Source organism: Erpetoichthys calabaricus, chromosome 2, assembly GCF_900747795.2.
Source record: "Erpetoichthys calabaricus chromosome 2, fErpCal1.3, whole genome shotgun sequence".
In the NCBI taxonomy this organism is placed as follows: Eukaryota; Metazoa; Chordata; class Cladistia; order Polypteriformes; family Polypteridae; genus Erpetoichthys; species Erpetoichthys calabaricus.
The window spans coordinates 148,178,313-148,206,020 of NC_041395.2; the positions used below are offsets into that span (position 1 = coordinate 148,178,313).

At 38.2% G+C, this 27,708-nt stretch overlaps 1 protein-coding gene across 3 annotated transcripts in view; it reads right to left on the reverse strand.

The window, feature by feature from the left end:
• fxr1 (FMR1 autosomal homolog 1) overlaps positions 1-27,708 on the reverse strand; it is a 128,959-nt gene that overhangs the window by 74,506 nt on the left and 26,745 nt on the right. For all 3 annotated transcript variants that reach the window (XM_051922212.1, XM_051922211.1, XM_051922210.1), the window contains exon 2: positions 6,842-6,894. In XM_051922212.1, the coding sequence (XP_051778172.1) occupies positions 6,842-6,894 (53 nt within the window). The remainder of the gene's footprint in view (positions 1-6,841; positions 6,895-27,708) is intronic.

A 27,708-nucleotide genomic window follows, 5' to 3' on the forward strand; every position in this document is an offset into this window, starting at 1 on the left:
AGAAGAAATGGAAAGCACCTGAGTTAAATATATGAGTGTCACAGCAAAGGGTCTGAATACTTAGGACCATGTGATATTTCAGTTTTTCTTTTTTAATAAATCTGCAACAATTTCAAAAATTCTTTTTTTTGTCTGTCAATATGGGGTGCTGTGTGTACATTAATGAGGAAAAAATTAATTTAAATGATTTTAGCAAATGGCTGCAATATAACAGAGTGAAAAATTGAAGGGGGTCTGAATACTTTCCGTACCCACTGTACATCGGACTTCCAATATAACTCGGAGTCCTGCCACATGCAAAGGTTCGCTGACGACACTGCATCAGGAGTGGGCAGGAGGAGGAGTATAGGAACCTAATCAAGGACTTTGTTAAATGGTGCAACTCAAACCACCTACACCTGAACATCAGCAAAACCGAGGAGCTGGTGGTGGATTTTAGGAGACCCAGGGCCCTCCTGGACACCGTGATCATCAGAGGTGACTGTGTGCAGAGGGTGCAGACCTATAAATACCTGGGAGTGCAGCTGGATGATATTATTATTATTATTATTATTAATTGGACTGGACTGCCAATACTGATGCTCTGTGCAAGAGAGGACAGAGCAGACTATACTTCCTTAGAAGGCTGGCATCCTTCAAAATCTGCAATAAGATGCTGCAGATGTTCTATCAGACGGTTGTGGCGAGTGCCCTTTTCTACGCAGTGGTGTGCTGGGGAGGCAGCATAAAGAAGAAGGACGCCTCACGCCTGGACAAACTGGTGAGGAAGGCAGGCTCTATTGTAGGCATGGAGCTGGACAGTTTGACATCTGTGGCAGAGCGACGGTCACTGAGCAGGCTCCTGTCAATCATGGAGAATCCACTGCATCCACTAAACAGTATCATCTCCAGACAGAGGAGCAGCTTCAGCGACAGACTGCTGTCAATGTCCTGCTCCACTGACAGACTGAAGAGATCGTTCCTCCCCTACACTATGCGATCCTTCAATTCCTCCCGGGGGGGGGGGGGGGGGGGGGGGTGTAAACGTTAACATGTTACAAAGTTATTGTTTGTTTTACCTGCATTTTTTATCACTCTTTAATATTGTTTCTTTATCAGTATGCTGCTGCTGGAGTATGTGAATTTCCCCTTGGGATTAATGAAGTATCTATCCAAATGACCACTCCAAAACAATTAATAATAAGTTGCATTTATAGAGCGCCTTACACAAACCTAATGCTGCTTTATATGCAGACAAAAAAAAAAACACACAGAAGACAAAAGCTCATAGAAGAAGGGAGTTTTGAGTGGAGATTTAAAAGTGGAGAAAGAAAAGCAATCTCTGAGACACTGAGGAAAAGAGTTCCAGAGATGAGGAGACATAACACTGAAGAACCTGCCTCCTAGGGTGGACAGTCTGGTGCGTGGGACAGTAAGGAGATTACTGCTCAAGGACCGGAGAGAGTGATAAGGAGTGTAAGGAGCTAGGAGCTGAGTGAGGTAGAGAGGAGCAAGGTTATGTAGGGCTTTGAAGGTGAGAAGCAGAATCTTGAATTTAATCCTTAATGGAACCGGTAACCAGTGAAGTTGGGAGAGAACAGGGGATATGTGAGTAAAACGCTTTGTGTGGGTGAGGACTCTGGCTGCAGAGTTCTGAATGTACTGTAGCTTCTGTATAGATTTTGCAGGGAGGCTGATAAAAAGGGAATTACAGTAATCATTACGAGACATTATGAAACAAAGAACGAGAGAACCAGAGTTTGAGCATCATTAAAAGACAAAAATGGATGGAGGCGAGCAATGTTACGGAGATGATAGAATGCAATTTTGGAAAGAGACCTAATGTGTAGCTCAAAGTTAAGTAATGAACCAAACAAAACACCAAAATTTCTGACAACAGAAGTTTGACAAGTGTACAATCAATAGAAACAGAGAAGTTGGATGCCTTAGAAAGTAGGGAGTTGGGGTCTACCAGCAACACTTTAGCTTTATTGGCATTAAGTTTGAGAAACTTATTTTCCATCCATAGCTTAAGATCAGTGATGCAGTCAGTGAGTGTGCTGGGAGGCGAGTCTGTAGGGGAGTGTGTACTAAGATATAATTGCATAACAGTGGAAGTTAAGGCCATGTCTGCAAATAATCTGATCCAAAGGAAGGACATAAAGTAGAAAGAGTAATGGCCCAAGTACTGAACCCTGAGGGACACCACGCGACACAGATGAGGTGAAGGATTTATATCTTCCACCGAGTGTGACAAACTGTTGCCTATAAGAAAGATATGATGTGAACCATTGAAGGGCTAAGCCAGAGATCCCTACAGTGGAGAGATGTGACAGGAGGATTCAGTATCAAATGCTGCACTTATGTCAAGAAGGAGGAGAATAGTAAGTGAACCGCAATCTGCAGACAGGAGAAGATCATTAACTACATGGAGAAGAGCTGTCTCAGTGCTGTGCTGTGTACAAAAGCCAGACTGAAAAGGCTCAAAGAGTGTAATGTCTAGAAGAAAAGCATGGAGTTATGTAGCAACCACACATTACATCACCTTAGCCAAAAAAGGGAGATTAGAGATAGGCTTGTAACGGGAGAGAGGAGGAGGATCCAGGTCAGGTTTTTCAAGGATTGGGGCAACGTCAGCAGTTTTGAGGGCAGTAGGGAAAGAACCTGAAACAAAACATGTATTTATCAATGAGGCATCAGGAATACTAATTATGGATGAGCTTGTCTTAAGCAGAGAAGTGGGGGCAGGATCAACCAGACAGGGGGAGGAATTAGACTTATTAATAAGTTCAGAGATGGCAAGAGAGTACAGGTAAGAAACAAGTGAGTCTTGATGATGGAGATGGCAGATCGGAATGAGAGAGTGATTGAGGTGTGGAGGGGAAACTGTGATAGATTTGATCAACTTTGGTATCAAAGAAATGTAAGAAAGCCTGACATTGTTCAGCTGTAATGAGGTATGCTAGAGGAGGGAGCTGGAGGAGTTTATTAACAGTCCAAAAAAAGAGTTCTAGCACCATTTATGAGAGGGGAATAATAGTTGGAGCGAGCAGTGTTAAGGGCATCCCTATATTTAAGTACTGCATGTGCTCAGTGTAAAGCTGTGAGTGAACTATGAGGCCCGTTTTCTTATAAAGCCGCTCAATATGCTGGCTAGTGGCTTTTATAGCTCTAATCTCATGGATGTACCAGGGACAGGAGCAGCTGGACAGAAGGGAAGCAGCAAACAAATCTGAATTAACAGACCTAATGTTGCAATAAGAGACAGACTTTTTCTCAACAGGAGTAGTGGTAATAATGCTAGTTACATTTGATAAGCTTATGATCAGAAATACCAGAGAGTGAACCTGAGACAGAGACATTATTCAAGCCATTTGAACAAAGCAAATCAAGAATATGACCATGAGTATGAGTGGGAGAAATCAACATGTGTCAAGTGAAAACATTACAAAGTTGAGATGAACTCAGCTGTGAGAAAGCAGTTGATATCAACATGAATATTAAAATCACCAAGTACAATTACAGCAGGGCAAAGAGATGAGATTACAGTGAGAAGATCTTTAAATTCAGACAGAAAGTTCACCACAGATTTGGGAGGGCGATAAACTAACAGCAGAAGCACAGGAGGGGAGGAAACCATTTTCACAGTAATATATTCAAAAGATGTGACTTCAAAAAAGAAGAGTTCCTACATTGTTAAGGTAGATCTATAAACCACAGCCAGGCCACCCCCTTTTCCTGTTAATCCGGGATTAGATATGTGGCTGTAGTAAGGAGGAGACAGCAAGTTTAACACTAGAATTACCAGAGCCTACGAAAAAAATCGTAGATCTGGCCCACCTTAAATCCCATCGCACCTCTCCATCAGCGTCTTTTGTCCTGTAAATGTGCTGATAAAGACAAGCAGCAAGCAACCGGCTATTCCATCCCTCCACTGCCGCAAAACGTGCACAAAGTTCTCCCAACTCATGCCTTGATTATCTGGGAGTGAAGTGCTGGAGTTTTAGAGTGGAAATAATAGATTGTTATTTGGAACACATGCATTTCATGTGTGTTCCGTTTCTATAATAATCTGTGTAAACACATTGTTAAAACAGAAACGTTTTTCATATTGTAGTGGTAAATGACAAAATGTTGGCATAAACTATATAATGTGTGAAGCCTGAAGTCCAAAGATCAAATAAACACTTTCACAAAAGATTCAAGGATAAGACAACAGCTTCCGTGGCGTAGCGGTAAGATTTGCTGACTTGTAATCAAGAGTCCCCGGTTCAATCCCGACTGCCTCCTTTATTTGCCGTTTTCAGTAGTGAGCTGCTCTTATTGTTTAATATTATACAGTACACACATACATTTGGTTTGCATCTGTAACAGACGGTGTACATTTATAGTACTTGTAAAAGTTACCGTTTAGTTTCACTTTTATTTTCTCAGTCACGATCACGATATATACTACCGCCTTAGGGAACTGACGCTGTTAGTTTTTATTTGAAACTGGGAATAACTGTAGATGTGAATTGTGTTTTGAGACAATGGAACTGGACATTCTCTGATCTGGAGGGATAAAAGCTGACACATAAACGCTGGCGAATCTGCCTTTTTTGTATCTCACCGTCACTTGATTTTTTTTAAATTCAGATTTACTAAGTGTTCCTGCTCACGCTGAATTAGTATGCACCTTATGGTCCATGATGTCAAAGCCACACTGACAAAAAAAAAAAAAGAGACATAGGTATATATGATATTTGGAATTATTGATTTTATGACCTGTATAGTACATATCGGAAAACATTGTAACAGAGATGCAACATTATTCATATTCATTCGCATAACATCTTGTGATTGTAATCAGTGACCGAGTGGTTTCTCTACTCTCCATCCCCACCCCAATCTTGCCAGTCCCCACATGTTGCTGTATGGTGGTGTTTCTTTTGTACTCCGGGACATGAAGAGGAAAGAATAGTACAGAAATGTCAGTTCAGAGCTATATGCAATCATCAAATTCAAATGTTAACAGTTCACACACATGCAAGGACTGCCCTTTCTACATTTACTACATGTGTACCTATTGCAATGCGCACACTTCTCTCTATACTTTGGTTCCTATTACATTGAAGGGGCACCTGACACTGACTCAGTTTACTTTCCTGGGGAAAGCGGCTGTCTTGGAACAGAAGCTTGTCGATTTTATTTTTTCAAAATGTCACATATATTGTCTCTTTCTTTCAGGTGTGTAATAGAAACCACAGCACAGAGAGAAGTGTGTACATTGCAACAGGTACACATGTCGTAAATGTAGGAAGGACAGTCCTTGTGTGTGTGTGTGAACTGTTAACATTTGAATCTGATGATTGCTTATAGCGCTGAACTGACCTCTCTGTACTAATCTTTCCTCTGCATGTCCTGGAGTACAAAAAAAACAGCACCATACAGCAACATGGAGACTGGCAAGATCGGGAAAAAAAAAAATGCAGTCACCAATTACAACTGCAAGATGTTATGTAAATGAATGTGAATAATATGAATAATGTTGCATTCGTGCCACAAAGTTTTCCGAAATGTACTATACAGGTCATAAAATGAATAATTCCAAATATCATATATACCTATCTTAAATCTGAGTCATAACTGTTCATAAGATGCAAATATATTATTAATAGAGAGTTCTCTAAGTGTTTTAATACTGGATGTTATCCAAAAATTAAAAACTGCTATATCTGAGAGAGGCGAAAAAAGGTGACTATCATATAGTGGCAGAAACATTTCATTTATTAAATGTATATAATCTATTTGTTAATTTGTTCATCTTTAAGTGTCATATTTAAATTTTTAATTTCATCATTATTTATTCTCAGCACTATACTTAAATTCTTCGGTGGGCTGGCACCCTGCCTGGGGTTCGTTTCCTGCCTTGCGTCCTGTGTTGGCTGGGCTTGGCTCCAGCAGACCCCCCCTCCCCGTGACCCTGTAGTTAGGATACAGCGGGTTGGAAAATGGATGGATGGACTTTACTTAAATTCCTTTTTGAATTTATTATTTGTTAACATAATTAATAACATTAATAACCAACAGTTAAATAAAAATAGTCACTTTAATTCTGTTTTACTATCCAGATTAGCACTATGCAAAATAGTAATAGTCACAAAAATTAAGGAATTGATCAATTATTTAAAATAGTCTATATGTAAGAATTAACCTACCAAATCTGTCATTGTGGAAACAAAAAAAAAAAAAAAAACCCCAGGAATGGTCATGTGACCCAAAAAAACATTTTCCCAAGAGGGAACCCCCCACCCCCCAAAACCCAAAGACTATAACTGGTGCAAAATCTGATTTTAATGGGTAATAATGTGTCTCCCTCTATTGTAGGACATTCTCAGGGCACTAATTCTAACTAAACTAGTTTTAGAACTGCTTTATCACAGTAAATGAAATCTACAATTCTCTAATACTGTAAATTAATCCCAAAAGCTTCTTCACTGACAGCAGAATGTATTTAATAAACACAACCATTATTTTTCAGGTGTTTATTAATTAAAGAACAAATTGTATTTTATTAATAGCTCTTTCATTTAATATGTAACTTGTACTTGTTGATTCTGCCGCTCTAAACACTTTGTACTTGAACATCATTATTGCCAAGTCTTGTTTACCTTTTCATGGCTAAAAGTCCACCTAAAGCAATTTACAGGTCAGATACAGGCCTTTGAATGAAATGGTCATTAGCAGAAAGGAGAAAGTAGATGTATTATTATAGAATCTCTAGGTATTTTCTTAATATTAAAATTAGTAATTTAACTTGACAGAATAGCTACAAATAATAACAGGTTCTGTCTGAAATAAGAGAATAGAGTACACTCACTTGTTTTCAAAAACAATGGTGAGGGAATCTTCAAGGACATCTTTAACAAATCCCTAGGAGGAAAAGAACAGGATATATAAATTTTATACACACAAGAAAAAAATATATCAAAATTTGGTAATTTAGAAAGAATGTACAATGTATGATCGTATAATGACTATAACATTCAAAAATTCATTTTTTATAGATTTACCACTTTTCACTTTATAAAATTAATCAAATCTAAATCTAAAGTGGACAAGATTTTTTTTTTTTTAAATTATATCTTCATGGAAAATGGAGATTACAAACTTCCTGATACAGTGGGCTTCAACAGGAGCCACAGCTGAAACACCACCAACATCAAAATGTGTCACGGAAAAAACTCAAGTTAGCTGTATGTTATTAACATCACAAAAACATGTGCAGTGCCTACAAATATTATTTAATATCACAACCCCCACACATTTTGATGCTTCATTATTTTACAATACTGAACTCTAATGAATCTATTGAGGATTCTTCAATGCCGTTCATCAGAACAGAGACTTAAACAGTGAAATTAAAACAAAGTTGACATAAATTGATCAAAGGTTATTACAATTACTAAACTAAATAATTAATTGCTTAAGCATTCATCCAGGCAGGCAGATTTGTCAGAAATTATAGCCTTGAGTCTTTGTGGATAGGTTTCTCTGCTTTACACATCTGCATTCTTTCTTTATTCTCCTTTGCAAAAATTCTCAAGATCTGTCAAATTGTATGGGGACAATAAGTAACAAGTTATTTTATAGTCCTGTCACATTCTCCTTTGTATTGTGTCCTCAGCTCTGACATAGGCAGTCTAGAACATTAACACTGTTGTTTAAAACCATTCCTGTGTAACTCTGGTTTTATGTTTAGGGTTGTTGACATGCTGGAAAATGAAATCCTCTCTCAAGTCACATTTCTATTGTAGAATGCAGCAGGTTTCCCTCCGGGATTTCCCTTTATTTACTCTACCTACACAATATGCCCAGGAGCTGTTGTATAGAACTCCAACAGCATAATGTTGTCACAACTATGCTCGACAGTAAGGATGGTGTGTTCTTGACAATATGTGGTGTATGGTGTAAGCAGTTTACTATGATGGCTCAATTTTGGTCTCATTACACCATAAAACCTCATTTCACATAATTTGACAGTCTCCCATACACTTTCTGGTAAACTCCCGACAAGATGATGCGAGTTTTCTTCCCAACAATAGCTTTCTCCTTGGCACTCTCACATAAAGCTGCAACTGGTGCAGCACCCGGGCAAACTGTATGCAGTCTTCCCCCATATCAGCCATAGAAGCTTGTAACTCCTTCAGAACTGTCATAGGTCTCCTGGTGGCTGCCCTCAGTAATGCCTTCCTTGCACAGTCACTCAAGTTTGAAAATGGCCTGGTCTAGGTATGTTTTCATCTGTGCCATATTCTTTACATTTTTTAATAACTGACTAAATTGTACTCTGATGGATACTCAGTAACTGGGAAATTTTCTTTTATCCATCCCCTGACTGGTACTTGTCACAGAATTGTCAGGAGTGCTCTTTTGTCTTCATACTCATATTTTTTGCAAGGAAAGTGACTAACCATATATATTTATAATAAAATTATAAACAGGTAACCTCCATTTAACTAATTATGCGACATCTAAAACCAACTGGATGCACCAGTGATGTTTTGGGTGTGCTATAGTAGAGAAGTAACACTCACGCAATAAATTATTTTGTGTTTAATATTGTAATTGTAGTGTATTTACATCATTATGAAGAAATTTGTTTTCATTTTGAAATTTAAAACTCTTTCTGATTATCAGTGTCAAAAAAGGAAAATTAAATCCAGTGTCATTCAATGCTGAAAACTATAAACAAGAAAAGTGGTTTTTCTTTCACTTTTAATGTAAAACTATATTCTAAGACACTGCTCTTAAATGTTGGTATCAAGAGAAGCATAATGGTAGGTAATGAATGAGCTATTATAGGGAAGGATTCCTGACCAATGAATGAGGGAGGAGGTGGGTCTACAATTCTAAAAGCAGTTCTCTTTTGAGGGTGCTCCACTTTTGTTCACAGGAAGTTTTTCAAGAAGTGGGAAACTGAACAATATTTTCGCAAAAATATTTGGGATGTTGTGAACATACTAGGGATACTCTGTTCAATTGGTCACCGATCTAAATCAGATGATTATCATTACAAAAGTCTCAATTTGTGTTCTGTAAATTGCGTGATCACAAAAAAAGATCTTTTCAGCCCTTGTTTTTCTAAGCTTTAAGGGAAACTGGTTGCAGTCCTCCTTTGTACAAGGTGCTATGGTAGTTGAGCCAGCAGGTGTCTTTTTTTATTTGCAGTAAATTTCCAGTGGTGTAAACAAAGAGCCCTGAAGCAGCTCCAGCACAACCTGACTTGTCAAGGGACAATTCTCGCTTTGAAAGAAATACTTTCCTGCATATGTAATTACTTTCAGGCAGAAACCAGTGTTTGCTTCTGCCAGTACAAAATCCTTTATGCCATACTTTGTGGGCTTGTCTGGCATATACTGTCAGAAAAAAAGGCGTCCCTTTTATTTTATCATAGATTCATGCACAGACAAATCACGGCCAGGCTGATAAAATTGTTTATATGTTGGTTCCACAATGTCAAGCTGGGGCTGAACTTTATACATGGGGTTATAGCCTGCCTCACCCCTTGGGCTTTGCTTCTGGTTATCACAGAAGTGAATAAAACTTTCCAGCAGCACGTACCTATCAAGCGGCATAACCTGTCCAAAGCCGCCAGGGGACAAAGCATGTTTGGACCAATGCTCCCTAAAGTTACATCACCTGTCTAGTCCCATCTCTAACAAAGCCCTTCATTTCGTCTTTTGTTGTGGGTTTCCACTTTGAAAAACGAGAATGTGGTATAAGCGCAGCCCACGATTCAAAGAATTGCTCTGCATACCTGTTTGTCTCATCTGACAGTAGCTGAAAAGCAGCATCAGGAGAGAGCAGCCTGAAGTAGTCCAGCAGCTGGTAATCTGTCGTGTCCAACAGCAAGCCATGCTGTCTTGTGAAGTCCGGTAGCCAGTTTGGCTCTCACGGATCAATGTCTGGGTATTCATCTCACACGAACCATGCCATAGGTGCGTCGGCTGCGCGAATGCGCTAAGCCGGCAGCCGATCAGCTGGGGTGGCATTGGCTGGTGTCCGATCAGCTGATGCAAGTTACTCACTCTCTTGCTCGATCTCCTGATCACTGTCCACAAAATCAGATTTTGAAAAATCAGAGTCCGACTCAGCGATAATGTGCAAAACATCATCTGCCGAGTATTTTCCTTTCTGCACTTGCTTCGTTCCCTCGTGAGATGTCGATGCCATCTTGCCTTTGTTTACATTTGTTTACATTTTGTAACTCACGAACATGCAAGGATTAGATGCTGAGTCAGTAAGTCTAACATTCCTTTGAGCAGAGAAGGAATGACTGTGATGTAACAGTGAGTTTTGTCGCTATTAACAGCCGATTGTCGCCCTCTACCCCTCCTCCGCCCTAAGAGTTAAATAAATATATACATAAACAGATAAATATATACACATACACTACAGTCTGAACATACACCAGAATGACTAAAAAGGAAGAAAAAATTAAAAACAAATAAAACTTCTGAATTGGCAGTCACAGTAAGTTATTATAGAAGCATATTTGCTCATGTTAAGATACATAAAATTCTCTTTACACCAAGAAACAAAATTCTCCACCTGACTTCTGTACTCTGTCTCATCCCCTTTATCAATACACCCCATAAGTACAGAATCAACTGCGAATTTCTGCAAGTGACATGACCCGATGTTATATTCATAGTCGGAGGTGTACAGAATAAAGAGAAAGGAAGAAAGGCTGTTGCTTGTGGTGCTCCAGTGTTGCTCACATCTGTATTAGAAACACAATTCTTGAGTCTCACATAGTGCAGTCTACTTATGATCATTTGATACATTTGTGTTTTTTAAAGAGTTATATTGTGTTTATTATTTGTTTATCTGTGTCATATGGCATAAGTTATGGTAAGAAACAAGCACTGCATTATTAAAATGGTAATCCATAATTATAAATACACCTCAAGAATTGTGACTGTCTAGATAGTACACTGAAGAGAAAAAAACACCTGTATAAATATAGTAAATGTATATTTTAACAGCAAACAGCTGCAGTGCATTAATGATTAAAAATTATTAAAACTTATAACTATACGTATATTTACATTTAAAGTATGTTTAATTGACATTATCAATAAGCTGACTGTGTGGGAATATATATCTCCATATACAGTATATGGAAGCAAAGGTATGACTGTTGTGTATGTGTATATATATATATATATATATATATATATATATATATATATATATATATATATACACACACACACACACACACACACACACAATTGGTTAGAGAATGGTGAAAACTACTTTTTTTAATTAAGCTTTGTTTCAGATAGGTACATTACAGACAAAATTCAACAATAATGGAATTATAAGAAGCATTTTCTTTTATGCTATATGTGAAATTGATAAATATTTTTGTACATATTTTATTAGTTCAAGTATTATTTTAAGGCAATTTTACTTATTGTAGTATTTTTATGGTCGCTGTATTAATAAGCCTACATAAACTAATCATATTTTATTAACAAAATTATATTAACACCAGTGGTCTATAGTTTAATCATAAAAAAAATAAACTTTACACTTTAAAGCAGGACAAAAAAAAATCAGTATCAGAATCATCACATCCAGTAAGGTATCGCCCTTAAAAAAAAAAAAAAAAAAAAAAATCCCTAGAAAATACAGCTGGATACCTGACATATTGATTATGTGACAGAAGTAATTTGAGATTTATTTTTTCTTGGACTGTTTGTTTTTGCTTAGACTAAACCAGAACTAGCCACTGAGGTGGACTGACTATACCTACAGTAACTATTCTTAACTGGTGATAGCATCCCATTTTCCTCCGTTCTAATCTATACTAATTAATAAAAGGCAAAGCCCTCACTGACTCACTGACTGACTGATTCATCACTAATTCTGCAACTTCCCGTGTAAGTGGAAGGCTGAAATTTGGCAGGGTGATTCCTTACAGCTTACTTACAAAAGTTAGGCAGGTTTCATTTCGAAATTCAACGCGTAATGGTCATAACTGGAACCTCTTTTTCACAATATACTGTAATGGACGGCAGCTTGATGGCCGTGGGAGGAGGAGTTGAGTGTCACGTCATCACGCCTCCCACGTAATCACGTGAAAAGACTGTGAACGCAGTAGGGACAAATGAAGGAGGAGCCGCAAACAGCGAAGAACAAAAAATTCATTAAACAATTGAGAAGGGAGCGAAACAATAAGAACCGAGCGAGTGAAGCATACAAGCATGTTCATAAGGGAAACAAAGCACGGTGTAAAACGTAAGTTTAAATTAAGTTTATAGAAACGCTCCCGCTGCGGATTGCAATAACATATTCGCGAGATAAAAGTTTAATGAGAAGACACGAGGTATAAACGAACCACATGCTGTAGCTCAACGTTAGGGGCAACAGTTTCAACCATTCTATGATCTGCTTCTAGCAACTGAAAGACGACACATGGCGGATGTTAGCCGACTTGCTGACCACAACGTTAGGGGCTTCAACTCTGGCGCTGACGATAGAGATTCGATTCCCGAGAGGGGATGCAGTGAGTGTGTATGCCTGATGAGCCCAGAATTAGGGAGAAACACGTGTCGCATACTCTTTGCATTATTTGAAAGTAAACTATTAAAACTATTCTATGATCAGCTTCTGGGAACAGAAAGAGGGCACGTGGCGGATGTAAGGCGACTTCCTGACCAACCACAAGCGTAACCTGGCAGGTAACCATCCATACTGTCAGATTGTGATTCAGAAAACGAATGCCATGAATGTAATTACCACGATCTACATACTGTCAAATAAACGAAACACACGCCGTAGCGCGACAGCTGTGAAAAGCGAGGTTCACAAAAAAACAGATCCTTAACAAATTCTTATTGGTATATTTTCGATCCGTTTAAAAAGGTTTTATTTTCTTCTTAAAAAATTAAAAACAGTACTTCGCCGCAACGAAGCGCGAGAATTTGGCTATATATATCTGCTTCTCACAATTAAAAGAGGGCACGTGGCGGATTTTAGACGACTTCATGACCAAACATAAGTGTTACCTGCCAGGTAGGGTTACCACTTTTAATACAAAAAAATAAGGGACGCATACTGCAGCGGGTGCCACATCCCAGTGCCAAGACTTTGCAGACTCTACTTAAAAAACCCGCCCTCCTCACTGGACAGTTAAAAAGACCAATCAAACTAACGATGACATCAAGTATTACCCAATCAAAAGTAGGAAAGGAGGCATTTTCATAAAATGCGTGTGGGAATGATTTGCATGAGACGCTGCTTTAAAAAAAATGATAAAAAAAATACGGGATAAATCCCGTCCCGTATTGATTCAAAACGGGACGCGCAATTTCATTCTCAAATACGGGACGATTCCGTATTTTAAAGGACGGGTGGCAACCCTACAGTGCCAGGTAACCACCCATACAATCAGATTGTGATTCAGACTAGGAATGCAATGAATGTAATTACCCCGATCTACATACAAGGCGAAAGTCTTGCAACATTCAAAGATGATGGTTTGGGATAAGTACACCATGGAACATAAAAGAGCTTATGAACCCTTGAACCGAAAAAAGCAAGATCTCAGAGATCGTAAAAAAAAAAAATTGGAGGTAATGTCGTTTTACTCGCTGTAGATTTTAGTCAAACATTACCAGTTATTTCACGAGGGAGACCAGCAGATGAACTCAACGCGTGTTTAAAATCCATGCTTCTCCCACGCTCGGTTATATGTCGTGTGATCTCGGGTAGGTGCACCAAAAAATGTATACATTTAAGCATGTAATGGGCAAACAAAAAATGAGGTATACCCGAAGGCACTGCAGTAGTACTTAATGTAACTTTACTTCTTAAATGTTAATGTTTTACTGTTTAATAATTTATACGCTTCTTATATGTTGTTCAAATTCTTTTATCAAAATACCAGTGACAGCGCAATGCACGATAACATGGAGTGAATACACCATACGCATCCGCCCACGGCCACCCTGGTGTGCGCAGATAGGAGTTGATTCTACAATAAAATAAAATAAAGATAAAAAAGAGTAATACAATCATTACCCATAAAGCGGATAGTAGACGTGACGTACTATATGTGTACCAGATTTCAAGTCAATAGGTGAAACGGTTTGCGAGCTACAGGTGATTTAAAATCCTGGACAGACAAACGAATAGCCACGGTAGCAAATTACAGAAGAAGATTTTACTGTTTAATAATTTATATTTATATGAAATGTGCTTCTTATATATTACTTCATATTCTCATATGATAATGATGTTAATGTTGTTTATATTGATTTCTATGTTATTGAAACTGCATGTGTGTATATGTATGTATATATATATATATATGTGTGTGTGTATACATATATGTGTGTATATATATATATATATATATATATATATATATATATATATATATATATATATATATATGTGTATGTGTGTATGTATATATATATATATATATATATATATATATATATATATATACACTAGCAAAATACCCGCGCTTCGCAGCGGAGAAGTAGTGTGTTAAAGAGGTTATGAAAAAGTAAAGGAAACATTTTAAAAATAACGTAACATGATTGTCAATGTAATTGTGTTGTCATTGTTATGAGTGTTGCTGTCATATATATATATATATATATATATATATATATATATATATATATATATATACACATATACACATACACATATATTATATATATATATATATATATATATATATGACAGCAACACTCATAACAATGATAACACAATTACATATATATATATATATGTACATATGTATATATGTATGTGTCAATCTATGTATGTATGTATGTATGTCTAGATATATATATATACAGTAATCCCTCCTCCATCGCGGGGGTTGCGTTCCAGAGCCACCCGCGAAGTAGGAAAATCCGCGGAGTAGAAACCATATGTTTATATGGTTATTTTTATATTGTCATGCTTGGGTCACAGATTTGCGCAGAAACACAGGAGGTTGTAGAGAGACAGGAACGTTATTCAAACACTGCAAACAAACATTTGTCTCTTTTTCAAAAGTTTAAACTGTGCTCCATGACAAGACAGAGATGACAGTTCTGTCTCACAATTAAAAGAATGCAAACATATCTTCCTTTTCAAAGGAGTGCAAAGCAAGCCGTCAAAAAAAAAAAACAATAGGGCTTTTTGGCTTTTAAATATGCGAAGCACCGCCGGTACAAAGCTGTTGAAGGCGGCAGCTCACACCCCCTCTGTCAGGAGCAGAGAGAGAGTTAGAGAGAGATAGAGAGAGAGATAAAAAATCAATACGTGCCCTTTTGAGCTTTTAAGTATGCGAAGCTCCGTGCAGCATGTCCTTTCAGGAAGCAGCTGCACACAGCCCCCCTGCTCACACCCCCCTAGTCAGCGCAAGAGAGAGAGAGAGAGAGAGAGAGAGAAAGCTGGGTAGCTTCTCAGCCATCTGCCAATATCGTCCCTTGTATGAAATCAACTGGGCAAACCAACTGAGGAAGCATGTACCAGAAATTAAAAGACCCATTGTCCGCAGAAACCCGCGAAGCAGCGAAAAATCCGCGATATATATTTAAATATGCTTACATATAAAATCCGCGATGGAGTGAAGCCGCGAAAGGCGAAGCGCGATATAGCGAGGGATCACTGTATATATATATATATATGTGTATATATATCTAGATGTGTATATGTGTAGATATGTAAATATTTATATATATATATATATATATATATATATATATATATATATGTGTGTCTGTGTGTGTGTATATATATATATATATATATATATATATATATATATATATATATATATGTGTGTATATATATATATATGTGTGTGTGTGTATGTATATGTGTGTGTTTATGTATGTGTGTATATATATGTTGATATGTGTATATGTATATATACAGTGGGTACGGAAAGTATTCAGACCCCCTTCAATTTTTCACTCTTTGTCATATTGCAGCCATTTGCTAAAATCATTTAAATTAATTTTTTCCCTCATTAATGTACACACAGCACCCCATATTGACAGACAAAAAAAAGAATTTTTGAAATTGTTGCACATTTATTAAAAAAGAAAAACTGAAATATCACATGGTCCTAAGTATTCAGACCCTTTGCTCAGTATTTAGTAGAAGCACCCTTTTGAGCTAATACAGCCATGAGTCTTCTTGGGAAAGATGCAACAAGTTTTTCACACCTGGATTTGGGGATCCTCTGCCATTCCTCCTTGCAGATCCTCTCCAATTCTGTCAGGTTTAATGGTAAACGTTGGTGGACAGCCATTTTTAGGTCTCTCCAGAGATGCTCAATTGGGTTTAAGTCAGGGCTCTGGCTGGGCCATTCAAGAACAGTCACGGAGTTGTTGTGAAGCCACTCTTTCGTTATTTTAGCTGTGTGCTTAGGGTCATTGTCTTGTTGGAAGGTAAACCTTCGGCCCAGTCTGAGGTCCTTAGCACTCTGGAGAAGGTTTTTGTCCAGGATATCCCTGTACTTGGCCGCATTCATCTTTCCCTCGATTGCAACCAGTCGTCCTGTCCCTGCAGCTGAAAAACACCCCCACAGCATGATGCTGCCACCGCCATGCTTCACTGTGGGGACTGTATTGGACAAGTGATGAGCTGTGCCTGGTTGTCTCCACACATACCGCTTAGAATTAAGGCCAACTCCCACATGGAGTTTGCTAAAAGACACCTGAAGGACTCTGAGATGGTGAGAAATAAGATTCTCTGGTCTGATGAGACCAAGATAGAACTTTTTGGCCTTAATTCTAAGCGGTATGTGTGGAGACAACCAGGCACTGCTCATCACTTGTCCAATACAGTCCCCACAGTGAAGCATGGTGGTGGCAGCATCATGCTGTGGGGGTGTTTTTCAGCTGCAGGGACAGGACGACTGGTTGCAATTGAGGGAAAGATGAATGCGGCCAAGTACAGAGATATCCTGGACAAAAACCTTCTCCAGAGTGCTAAGGACCTCAGACTGGGCCGAAGGTTTACCTTCCAACAAGACAATGACCCTAAGCACACAGCTAAAATAACGAAGGAGTGGCTTCACAACAACTCTGTGACTGTTCTTGAATGGCCCAGCCAGAGCCCTGACTTAAACCCAATTGAGCATCTCTGGAGAGACCTAAAAATGGCTGTCCACCAACGTTTACCATCCAACCTGACAGAACTGGAGAGGATTTGTAAGGAGGAATGGCAGAGGATCCCCAAATCCAGGTGTGAAAAACTTGTTGCATCTTTCCCAAGAAGACTCATGGCTGTATTAGCTCAAAAGGGTGCTTCTACTAAATACTGAGCAAAGGGTCTGAATACTTAGGACCATGTGATATTTCAGTTTTTCTTTTTTAATAAATCTGCAACAATTTCAAAAATTCTTTTTTTTGTCTGTCAATATGGGGTGCTGTGTGTACATTAATGAGGGAAACAATTAATTTAAATGATTTTAGCAAATGGCTGCAATATGACAAAGAGTGAAACATTGAAGGGGGTCTGAATACTTTCTGTACCCACTGTATATATATGTAAGCTTATAAGTACTGCCTTACTTCTCTTTAAGAAAGGAAGATGTAATGATACTTGATTTAAACGATTCCATGTCTTGGTGGGTTTGCGTAACTTATTGTCAATATCTTTACACCTGTTTTTAAGACTTCTTGACTGAAACGGGCTTTCACGAAAAAAGTTAGGGCTTTGCTACAGGATACACCCTCCACAAGTTAAGGAAGTAAAAATAAAGGTGTATATTTCTGTTTTATTTAAACCTTTTAAGTTCGTATGCATAGCCCCATTTGGCTGTTTTACTTTTTTTTTTTTCTTTCTTCAGTTATATTTAATCTCCTTAAAGAAAAAGAACATATGCATTTTACTTTTTTTGTATCTCTTTAGTAATATTTTAGTGTAAAAGGATAACCAGTATTTAAACCTTTTATGTTACTTTATAAAGTTATTTTACTCAATGTTGAAAAATTAATAAGAAAGCTACATATTTTGGCAGCTGCTGCTTTAATTTTCAATGAAATGAAAAAAGCTCTCCAAGAGAAAACCTCAATGAAGAAGAAACAGTTTGCACTATCTAAAAATGAGAAACCCTCATTTATAAAGGTTTGCTGCAGATGACTTAACTGAAAATAAATGAATAGTTCCTATGTGTATAATACATATTTATCTATTTTACTTATGCCTTTATTCCAGCAACTTGCAACATCTGAGGTACAATTTGTTACATTACTTTTGTTTTTTGCAGCACAGGCAGGTGAAGTGACTTCCTCAGAGTCACATAGTGGTGTCAGTACCAGGATTTGAACTGACAAGCTCCGGGTTTGCTGAAATATTACTGAAGAAAGAAAAAAAACGAAAACAGGCAAATAGGGCTATGCATGCAAACGTCCATTCATCCATTATCCAACCCGCTATATCCTAAATACAGGAGCCAATCCCTGCCAACACAGGGCACAAGGCAGAAAACAAACCCCGGGCAAGGTGCCAGCCAACCGCAGGGCGCACACACCCACACACACCCACACACCACGGACAATTTAGAATCGCCAATGCACCTAACCTGCATGTCTTTGGACTGTGGGAGGAAACCAGAGTACCCAGAGGAAACCCAGACAGACACAGGGAGAACATTCAAACTCCACGCAAGGAAGCGAACCCGGGTCTCCTAACTGGCACCTTTCACTGCGCCACCATGCTGCCCGCATACAAACTTAAAAGGTTTAAATAAAACAGAAATATATACCTTTATTTTTACTTCCTTAACTTGTGGAGGGTGTATCCTGTAGCAAAGCCCTAAGTTTTTTCATGAAAGCCCCTTTCAGTCAATAAGCCTTAAAAACAGGTGTAAAGCTAAACTTGCAGCACCGCTATTCAATTACACTTGCCTAACGCCACTCCTAAGGGGAGATACTGTGGGATCTGGGCATCCGTCAAAGCACCAATCACAGGCCCGATTAGAAAGCGGGAAGCTGTGATTTGTCGTCTCCCTCCCATGTAACAATCACAGCCCGTGTTACAACGCACTATGTATATATGTATATATGAAGAGGATGGATGGATGGATGTATATGTATGTGTGTATATGTATGTGTATATATATGTTGATATATATATATATATATATATATATGTATATATATATATATGTGGATGTGTATATGTATATACTGTATATATATATATATATATATATATATATATATATATATATATATATATATATATATATATATATATATATATGTATATGTATATATATGTATATGTAGATATGTGTATATATGTATATGTATATATATGTTTACATAACCTCTTTAACACACTACTTCTCCGCTGCGAAGCGCGGGTATTTTGCTAGTCAATTATGTAACGCTTGCTTTCACTATCTGCGTCACATTGGTGCTACATGCTTAGCTTTCATTTATATACTGGATGATGTGGTTAAATTTTAGATGTTTGTATAAACGATTCACTGCAATCCTGCAACAGTTTTCACAGTATGTATTTTTGATCAACATCATCTCTATTCAAAACAAAATACAGGTCAATCCCGTTATAATGAATACCAAAGTAACAAAATTTTCAGAATAATGAATACTTTTTGTGGGCCTGGACAAACATACACACAACATCATGTTTAACGGATTTTGTTTAATACAAATGTAAATTTCAGTATAACAAACTTTTTTTCAAGAAAAGAAGGCAATACTTAATGCTACTACTTCTCTTTTCACAGAGTCTCAAGGACCCTATAACAGGCTGTCTCTTTCTTGTTAGACCAAAAGAAAGTGACAGCCTGTTGTGAAATTTCTAGTCTCTGGGCAGTCTCAGCTGGAGTATAAGCGCAATATACTAATAGTAGAGTTCTTAGTCAGTGCTTCACCAAGTATCCACGTGGGTAGTTGTGTCCTGTGTGGATACTGTACTGTTCTGAATTCATACATGTATTTATATTACAAAAAAAAAAAACACACTAACATCTCACTTTCACTCTGTATTCATATCCATTATTTCTATATAAGAAAAATAAAGTCACATCTAACATCTAATTTTTCTATGAAAAACTTTTTGCAGGTTAGGAAGCACTTTTATTTTCCTTAAATAGAATATAAAGCCTTTATTGTAATTGTACCATTACAAAGAAACTGTAAAAGCTACATCTGTAAACAGTTATACAGGTATTGTCAAGCTTCGTTCAGAAAGTTGCATGAGAGACACAAAGGCGAGTCTAGGTTTCCAAGGAAAATACAGGTACTTTATTACTGTATAGGTACGGCCTCAAGCCTTCGTTCAAAACAGATGCTGTTGCTGCAGCACAAGACTGGAGCTTCAACACAGGTAATCATCCTGCTTTCACTTACATCTTCAGATTAGAAGAGCACCAGTGGCTCAGAATCATCCCTGCGGCAGAACAGTAGAGTGCGAAGAAGAGTCAAAGCTCTGTGTTAAATGTTCTGAACATTGTTCATCATGCACATTACATGGTAAGCCTAGTCCTGCAGAGGACAACCAATTACTTTGTCCTAGGTTAACTGTTAAACAGACGCTGCAGAACAGCTACAGACTTGTCCTTGGGCCATTGCCGGTAGATATGGTGAATAGTCGGTTACCCCAGTCACAATAGTATAGGTATTTTTCACGAAATTTCAGTTATACAGTGATCCCTCGCTATATCATGCTTCTACTTTCGCGGCTTCACTCTATCGCGATTTTTTCTCATACACGCTTACGTCACTACACATGCGCTTTCTGAGAACTTTTATCTAAGCCCCGCGATGGTTCCTAAACGTGCTGCTTTTTCTAAGCCTTCTGACAATAAAACTAAGCGCCGGAGGAAGATGCTTACTATCTAGGAGAAGGTGAAACTCTTGGATATGATCAAAGATGGCAATACCCTACAAAAGCCTCCTCACACATGAAAAGACAGCGCCAGCAACTGCCTATCAAGATGTTCTTCAGCCGCGCACCCAGACACCCACTGCCTACTCCTAGTACTCCTTCAGTGGAAGAAGACAACGACGCACCTGCTGAAGATACTGCACCACCTTAAGACTCTCCTACTGAGGTCGTGCCTTCATAGGTTAGTGGTTGTGTGTAAGAACTGTGTGTGTGTGTGTGTGTAATTAAATGTACAGTACAATAATCTACTATATAAAAGCGGTCGGGATTGTCCTTCCGTCCCGTGAGTGCAAACCGTAGCGGTATTCCGCTTATCACAGACTTACTACTTGCGGCACGAAGCGACGCAATGTGAGCAGAGTTCTGATGCTCCCATCGTTCCATTGCTTTTGTGCGTGATTCGCTGGAAAAATAGACAAAATTATGTCTCTGGAAATAATTAATGTTGATGGAGTACAAATGCCTCCCCGCGTTGTAAATATCAGGGGAGATGGTGCTTGCTTATTCTCATCTATAGCTTATTTAGTGCATGAAACTCCGTCTTTAGCGGTACAGATTTAGGCTGACATTGTATGACTTTGGACAGGCACTCGAGGGGATAAAAAAAACTTAGGTTTTCGGGAGATGTTATGAATGGGCACTTTGATGTTCTCATTCCCTACACTTACATGCCTGATGTACACATGGAGCGCACACAAACTGAGGATAAAAGTCAGTCGCCTTAAAAGGCGGGTGAGCCTAGTAATAATATGATATTTGTAACGTCTAATATGTCTTATTTTCTCTTATTTTGTCTAATATATTGGGTAATACGAGTGTAATGGTGACTAAAGGGTGTTAATTCATGTCTAGAGGGCTCTAATAAAGTTAAAAAATGTATTTAGAAGGTCGTAAACAGGTTTTCTATACTCTAACTGCGAAAATATTCAATTTATAAATAAAGAATCCTACTTTGCGAAAATTCATTTATCACGGTAGAGTCTGGAACGGATTAACCGTGATAAACGAGGGTTCACTGTAATTAAATATTTTTATGGCCTCATGAAATCTGTTACAATGAAATTCCACTTGTTATACCAAATTAGGGAATCTCTTCATTTTTGTATTAAAACATGCATAAAGGATAAACTGATTCAGGTACAACTTTATTTACACTTCTCAATTATTTTGGAGGCTGCTGCAAGCACAAGAGCAAAACATTCACACTTTTAAAATAATGCGGTTAGGGATCTAACTTCTAAAAATGCTTTCTGCATGTTCACCTATAATTAGTCATATGATAGAAGCCCCTGTGATTTGCCAATGCATTTGTGCTTAGGAAATGTATCTTTGATTGGCTACAACACTCATTTCCTGTTTAGCACAGTCTGAAACTGGGAAAGCTCAATCTCTGATGGAACAGGAGTAGTAAATGGTAAGCAGTATTCACCACTGTTTGGGATTAGTATATCGCAACATAGTTAACTGTGTAGCTAGGGTTAGGGGATGAATGCAAAATCTCCATTGCATAGTATGGTACTTGTATGGGGGTTGATTAACGTTTTCAACTGACAAGATTTCAGGTAAACAGCCAAAGCCTGGAAGTCTTGTCAAGCTTAACGAGGAGTGAACAGTATTTTAGAAAAGCTGAACAACAAAGCAGCTTCAAGTGGCTTTAAATTCCCATGGGAATCAACCTTCAGGGTGTCTGATAATCATTTTCAGTGTTCTGAAAAAGTGCCTGCTCTTTAAGCGAAAAAACACCAGGATCCTCATGTATAAACTGTGCATACGCACAAAAATGTTGCGTATGCCCATTTTCATGCTCACATTGTGATGTATAAAAACTACATTTGGCCTAAAGCCAGAGAAATTGTCACACCAGCTCAAACCACGGAGTACACAAGTTTTTTGGCTCAATTTTGCAAACTGGCAGCACCTAGCGTCAGAACAGAGCTACTGTTCCTGAGTGGTTTCCCTTTATTTTTGGAAAAATTTTTAACTTCATTTAAATAATGTATACTGTTAATTATTTACAGTATGAACACGGTGGACAGTGGTGGCACTGAACTGGCGCCCCGTGCTGTACGCTTGTTAGGATAGGGGCAACCCTGGATGGATAGATGGATGTGTACTATGAAGATATTTCAATGTACTTTAAAAGTTTTGAAGAATCAGCATTCTAAACTTACAGATGGCTTGACATTTATTGAAGAGTTTATTGTGTGGCAATTGGTTACTTGGAGAAAGAAAAGGAAGGGCAGGAATTGGGAGTTAACATGTTTGAAAGAGACAGTACTGCTGCAATAAATTATTTTATCGAGGGTCGTGCATGGAGCAGCAAGCATCTTGCGAGAGGCAGGAACAATCTCAGGAAGGGGCACCAGCTCATCACTACCAAGGCACCACCATGCCTCAATGTTTAATGCATGCTTTAATTCCTATTATCATGAAAATGATATCAAGTATACATCTTGGTATTTAAATTGTTCAGAGAAGTGTAATATCATGAATGTATTCTATTTCCTGTTGGCATTTAAGAAGCACACAATGATTCACACACAGAGTACATAGAAGAACACCTAGAACACGAAGCATTTAATGTGCCACTTTACTTATGATGGGATTTGAGAAACTAGTAAATTAAACAATTTGAAGATGGAGTGTATGACATTTTACTTTAATGACAAAATAAACAACGCGATTAAAGTGGAATTTTCAACCTTTTTTCCCACACTGTGTCCCAGTCTTTTTACTTTTCTCTGTACCTTAATACACTTCCATATGACACTCAAGATGGTGGGCTACAACTCGCCTTTTCACGCCGACTTTGATATCTGACCTTTTCTTTTTATTTTGGGCACTGTGCAACTTTCTGAACTTGAACTTTCAAGTTTCTCCACCACTCTCTGTCACTCAATCAACTTCCTTATGTTGTTTATACCATTGCTTAAACCAACAAATAGTACGTTTTTCCTTGCCTCTACTTGGTATTCGCTGTAATTCTTTTTTCTGCATGCTTTTGCCATCGTCTTTTCACAGAACGCAACACATAACTGACTGTTTATATTGATTTACATATTCTAAGAGGCATAATTCTGGGAGGAGTTGGGGTGGAGCGGCAGGCAAGTGCACATGCTTTGCATGTCACGCTGTGCAGAATTTATGTAGCGGAAGAACTTGGAAGTTGACATAAAGACAGCTTTATGCATCTGGATTTTTTTTTTTTTGCATATGCACATTTCTGTTTTTGTCCGCATGCCATGTTTTGGTGTGAATTCTACGAACGGCATTATGCATGAGGCCCCAGGTGTGTGCATTTATTTTGGGTGAGAAGGAGAAAGAGTGAGCTGTTGTCTTTTATCAAACTTTTTCCAAAAAGAGTTCTCCCAGTTTTAATTTAGTTTCTGCTTTGTTTCAAAAATGGAACGTACGGTTCAGATGCTTTTCAGAAAAGACTTCAGCTCAGTTGCAAACATGGTCATTTAAATGGAACTTGTCTGTTTACCGCTGGACACTTCCCATTAAGCTTTGTCCCCAGCAAAAACTCCTTTTATTTTTCGATTAAGGACAAATAATTTGAAATTAAGGAACTGGAACATCTAGCAAATGGCATCTGGGACAGAATGAACACGGCATGAACCAAGTCAGTGCAATTATTCCTTAGGAGTGTTCGATATGGATCATCTAATTAGATAGATAGATAGATAGATAGATAGATAGATAGATAGATAGATAGATAGATAGATAGATAGATAGATAGATAGATAGATAGATAGATAGATAGATAGATAGATAGATAGATAGATAGATAGATAGATAGATAGATAGATAGATAGATAGATAGATAGATAGATAGATAGATAGATAGATAGATAGATAGAGTGGTGTGAAAAACTATTTGCCCCCTTCCTGATTTCTTATTCTTTTGCATGTTTGTCACACAAAATGTTTCTGATCATCAAACACATTTAACCATTAGTCAAATATAACACAAGTAAACACAAAATGCAGTTTGTAAATGGTGGTTTTTATTATTTAGGGAGAAAAAAAAATCCAAACCTACATGGCCCTGTGTGAAAAAGTAATTGCCCCCTGAACCTAATAACTGGTTGGGCCACCCTTAGCAGCAATAACTGCAATCAAGCGTTTGCGATAACTTGCAATGAGTCTTTTACAGCGCTCTGGAGGAATTTTGGCCCACTCATCTTTGCAAAATTGTTGTAATTCAGCTTTATTTGAGGGTTTTCTAGCATGAACCGCCTTTTTAAGGTCATGCCATAGCATCTCAATTGGATTCAGGTCAGGACTTTGACTAGGCCACTCCAAAGTCTTCATTTTGTTTTTCTTCAGCCATTCAGAGGTGGATTTGCTGGTGTGTTTTGGGTCATTGTCCTGTTGCAGCACCCAAGATCGCTTCAGCTTGAGTTGACGAACAGATGGCCGGACATTCTCCTTCAGGATTTTTTGGTAGACAGTAGAATTCATGGTTCCATCTATCACAGCAAGCCTTCCAGGTCCTGAAGCAGCAAAACAACCCCAGACCATCACACTACCACCACCATATTTTACTGTTGGTATGATGTTCTTTTTCTGAAATGCTGTGTTCCTTTTATGCCAGATGTAACGGAACATTTGCCTTCCAAAAAGTTCAACTTTTGACTCATCAGTCCACAAGGTATTTTCCCAAAAGTCTTGGCAATCATTGAGATGTTTCTTAGCAAAATTGAGACGAGCCCTAATGTTCTTTTTGCTTAACAGTGGTTTGCGTCTTGGAAATCTGCCATGCAGGCCATTTTTGCCCAGTCTCTTTCTTATGGTGGAGTCGTGAACACTGACCTTAATTGAGGCAAGTGAGGCCTGCAGTTCTTTAGACGTTGTCCTGGGGTCTTTTGTGACCTCTCGGATGAGTCGTCTCTGCGCTCTTGGGGTAATTTTGGTCGGCCGGCCACTCCTGGGAAGGTTCACCACTGTTCCATGTTTTTGCCATTTGTGGATAATGGCTCTCACTGTGGTTCGCTGGAGTCCCAAAGCTTTAGAAATGGCTTTATAACCTTTACCAGACTGATAGATCTCAATTACTTCTGTTCTCATTTGTTCCTGAATTTCTTTGGATCTTGGCATGATGTCTAGCTTTTGAGGTGCTTTTGGTCTACTTCTCTGTGTCAGGCAGCTCCTATTTAAGTGATTTCTTGATTGAAACAGGTGTGGCAGTAATCAGGCCTGGGGGTGGCTACGGAAATTGAACTCAGGTGTGATACACCACAGTTAGGTTATTTTTTAACAAGGGGGCAATTACTTTTTCACACAGGGCCATGTAGGTTTGGATTTTTTTTCTCCCTAAATAATTAAAACCATCATTTAAAAACTGCATTTTGTGTTTACTTGTGTTATATTTGACTAATGGTTAAATGTGTTTGATGATCAGAAACATTTTGTGTGACAAACATGCAAAAGAATAAGAAATCAGGAAGGGGGCAAATAGTTTTTCACACCACTGTAGATAGATAGATAGATAGATAGATAGATAGATAGATAGATAGATAGATAGATAGATAGATAGATAGATAGATAGATAGATAGATAGATAGATATTGTCATTGTCACTTTTACAAAGGAACAACGAAATTGAAGGTGCAGTCGACTCAGTGTGAGGAATAAGAGTTAAAAAAAACGAATAGTAATAAAAGTACTTTACAAAATATACAAATTGCACTTGTTGACTTAAGGTCCATATTGCACATTGGTAGAATGATATGGAGCAGTTTTATTCTAAGTTCAGGGCCATGATTGCTTTTGGATAAAAGCTGTTTTTAGGGCGGTTTGTCCTGTTTTTCATTGCTCTGTATCTCTTGTCCGATGGCAAAAGCTGGAAGAGGCAATGACCGGGATGTGATGAATCCTGTGAAATGTCTATTGCTTTTTTGCGACATCGGGAGGTGTAGATTTGTTCCAGAGTGGGGAGGGTACAACCAATTGTTCTCTCCGCTGTCCTGATGACCCTGTGGAGTGCTTTCTTTTCTGAGGAAGTGCAGCTGCCGTACCACACACACAGTCCGTACATGAGCACACTCTCGATGGAACAGCGATAAAAAGCAAGGAGCAGATTTTTCGGGAGATTGTATTATCTGAGAATTCTCAGAAAGAACTGTCTCTGCAGCGCCTTCTTCAGCAGCTCCTTGGTGTTGGCGCTCCAGGTCAGGTCCTCCTGCAGCTTAATACCCATAAACCTGAACACCGGGACCCTCTCCACACAGGCCCCGCTAATGATGAGTGGATGGATGTCAGTTTTGTTTTTTCTAAAGTCAATAACAAGCTCCTTCGTTTTTTTGGTGTTAAGGAGCAGGTTATTGACTGTGCACCACTCTGACACCCGCTCCACCTCGTCCCTGTATGCCAGCTCACCCTCCTTGCCCGAGATGAGCCCGACAACCGTCGTGTCATCCGCGAACTTTATAATCTTGTTGCTATGGTGAGTGGGGACCAAGGTAATAATCGTAAACTAAAACGAAAACGAAGACTGAAACTATTAATGAAAAAACATTTTCGTAAACTGAAATAAAATAAATAACAAAACTGAGATGAAAAACTAAAACGATACGGAACGATTACAGTAGCTTAAAAGACTAAGTGAAATAAAATAATAATTTCTAAAAAAAAAAATCAGTTTTCGTGATCATGTCTGAAAGAACGCGGCAGAATCTATTTTTGCATTTTCATTAACTTCCAGTCCTGCCCTGTAGGTGGTGAAATTCAGTATATAAACTTTATCTGACCAGAGGGTATCAGCGATCAACATGTCCAGAAGAA